Raw genomic sequence first — 371 nt, 5'->3', positions numbered from 1 at the left:
TAGATGTATAGCAAACGTTGTTGTGAAAGATAAAGACTTCTGTTGGAAAATACCAGATGCGTGGACATTCGAAGAGGCGGCGACGATTCCATGCGTTTACAGCACAGTTTATTTAGCTCTATATATTTATGGAAAAATAAAGAAAGGCGATAAAATACTTATACACTCTGCCACTGGCGGTATTGGACAAGCAGCTATTCATGTCGCTCTCAGTGAAGGATGCGAGGTGTTCACTACCGTGGGCACGATTGACAAACGAAACTTTATTAAGCAAATGTTTCCGACTATTTTGGATGAACATATAGGAAGTTCTCGAGATACTAGTTTTGAACAAATGATAATGCGACAAACAAAAGGTCGTGGCGTCGACA

The 371-nt window shown here is 40.2% G+C and overlaps 1 protein-coding gene across 1 annotated transcript in view; it reads left to right on the top strand.

Moving 5' to 3' along the window:
• LOC105462225 (fatty acid synthase-like) overlaps positions 1–371 on the top strand; it is a gene marked incomplete at its 5' end in the record, with an annotated part of 11669 nt that overhangs the window by 7328 nt on the left and 3970 nt on the right. The window contains one exon of the mRNA XM_011708749.1: positions 143–356. Within this exon, the coding sequence (XP_011707051.1) occupies positions 143–356 (214 nt within the window). The remainder of the gene's footprint in view (positions 1–142; positions 357–371) is intronic.

Source organism: Wasmannia auropunctata, unplaced genomic scaffold (assembly GCF_000956235.1).
Source record: "Wasmannia auropunctata unplaced genomic scaffold, wasmannia.A_1.0 LD267940.1, whole genome shotgun sequence".
Classification (NCBI taxonomy): Eukaryota; Metazoa; Arthropoda; class Insecta; order Hymenoptera; family Formicidae; genus Wasmannia; species Wasmannia auropunctata.
Note: the sequence above shows the minus strand (reverse complement) of the source record. Positions and strands in the feature narration are given on the sequence as shown.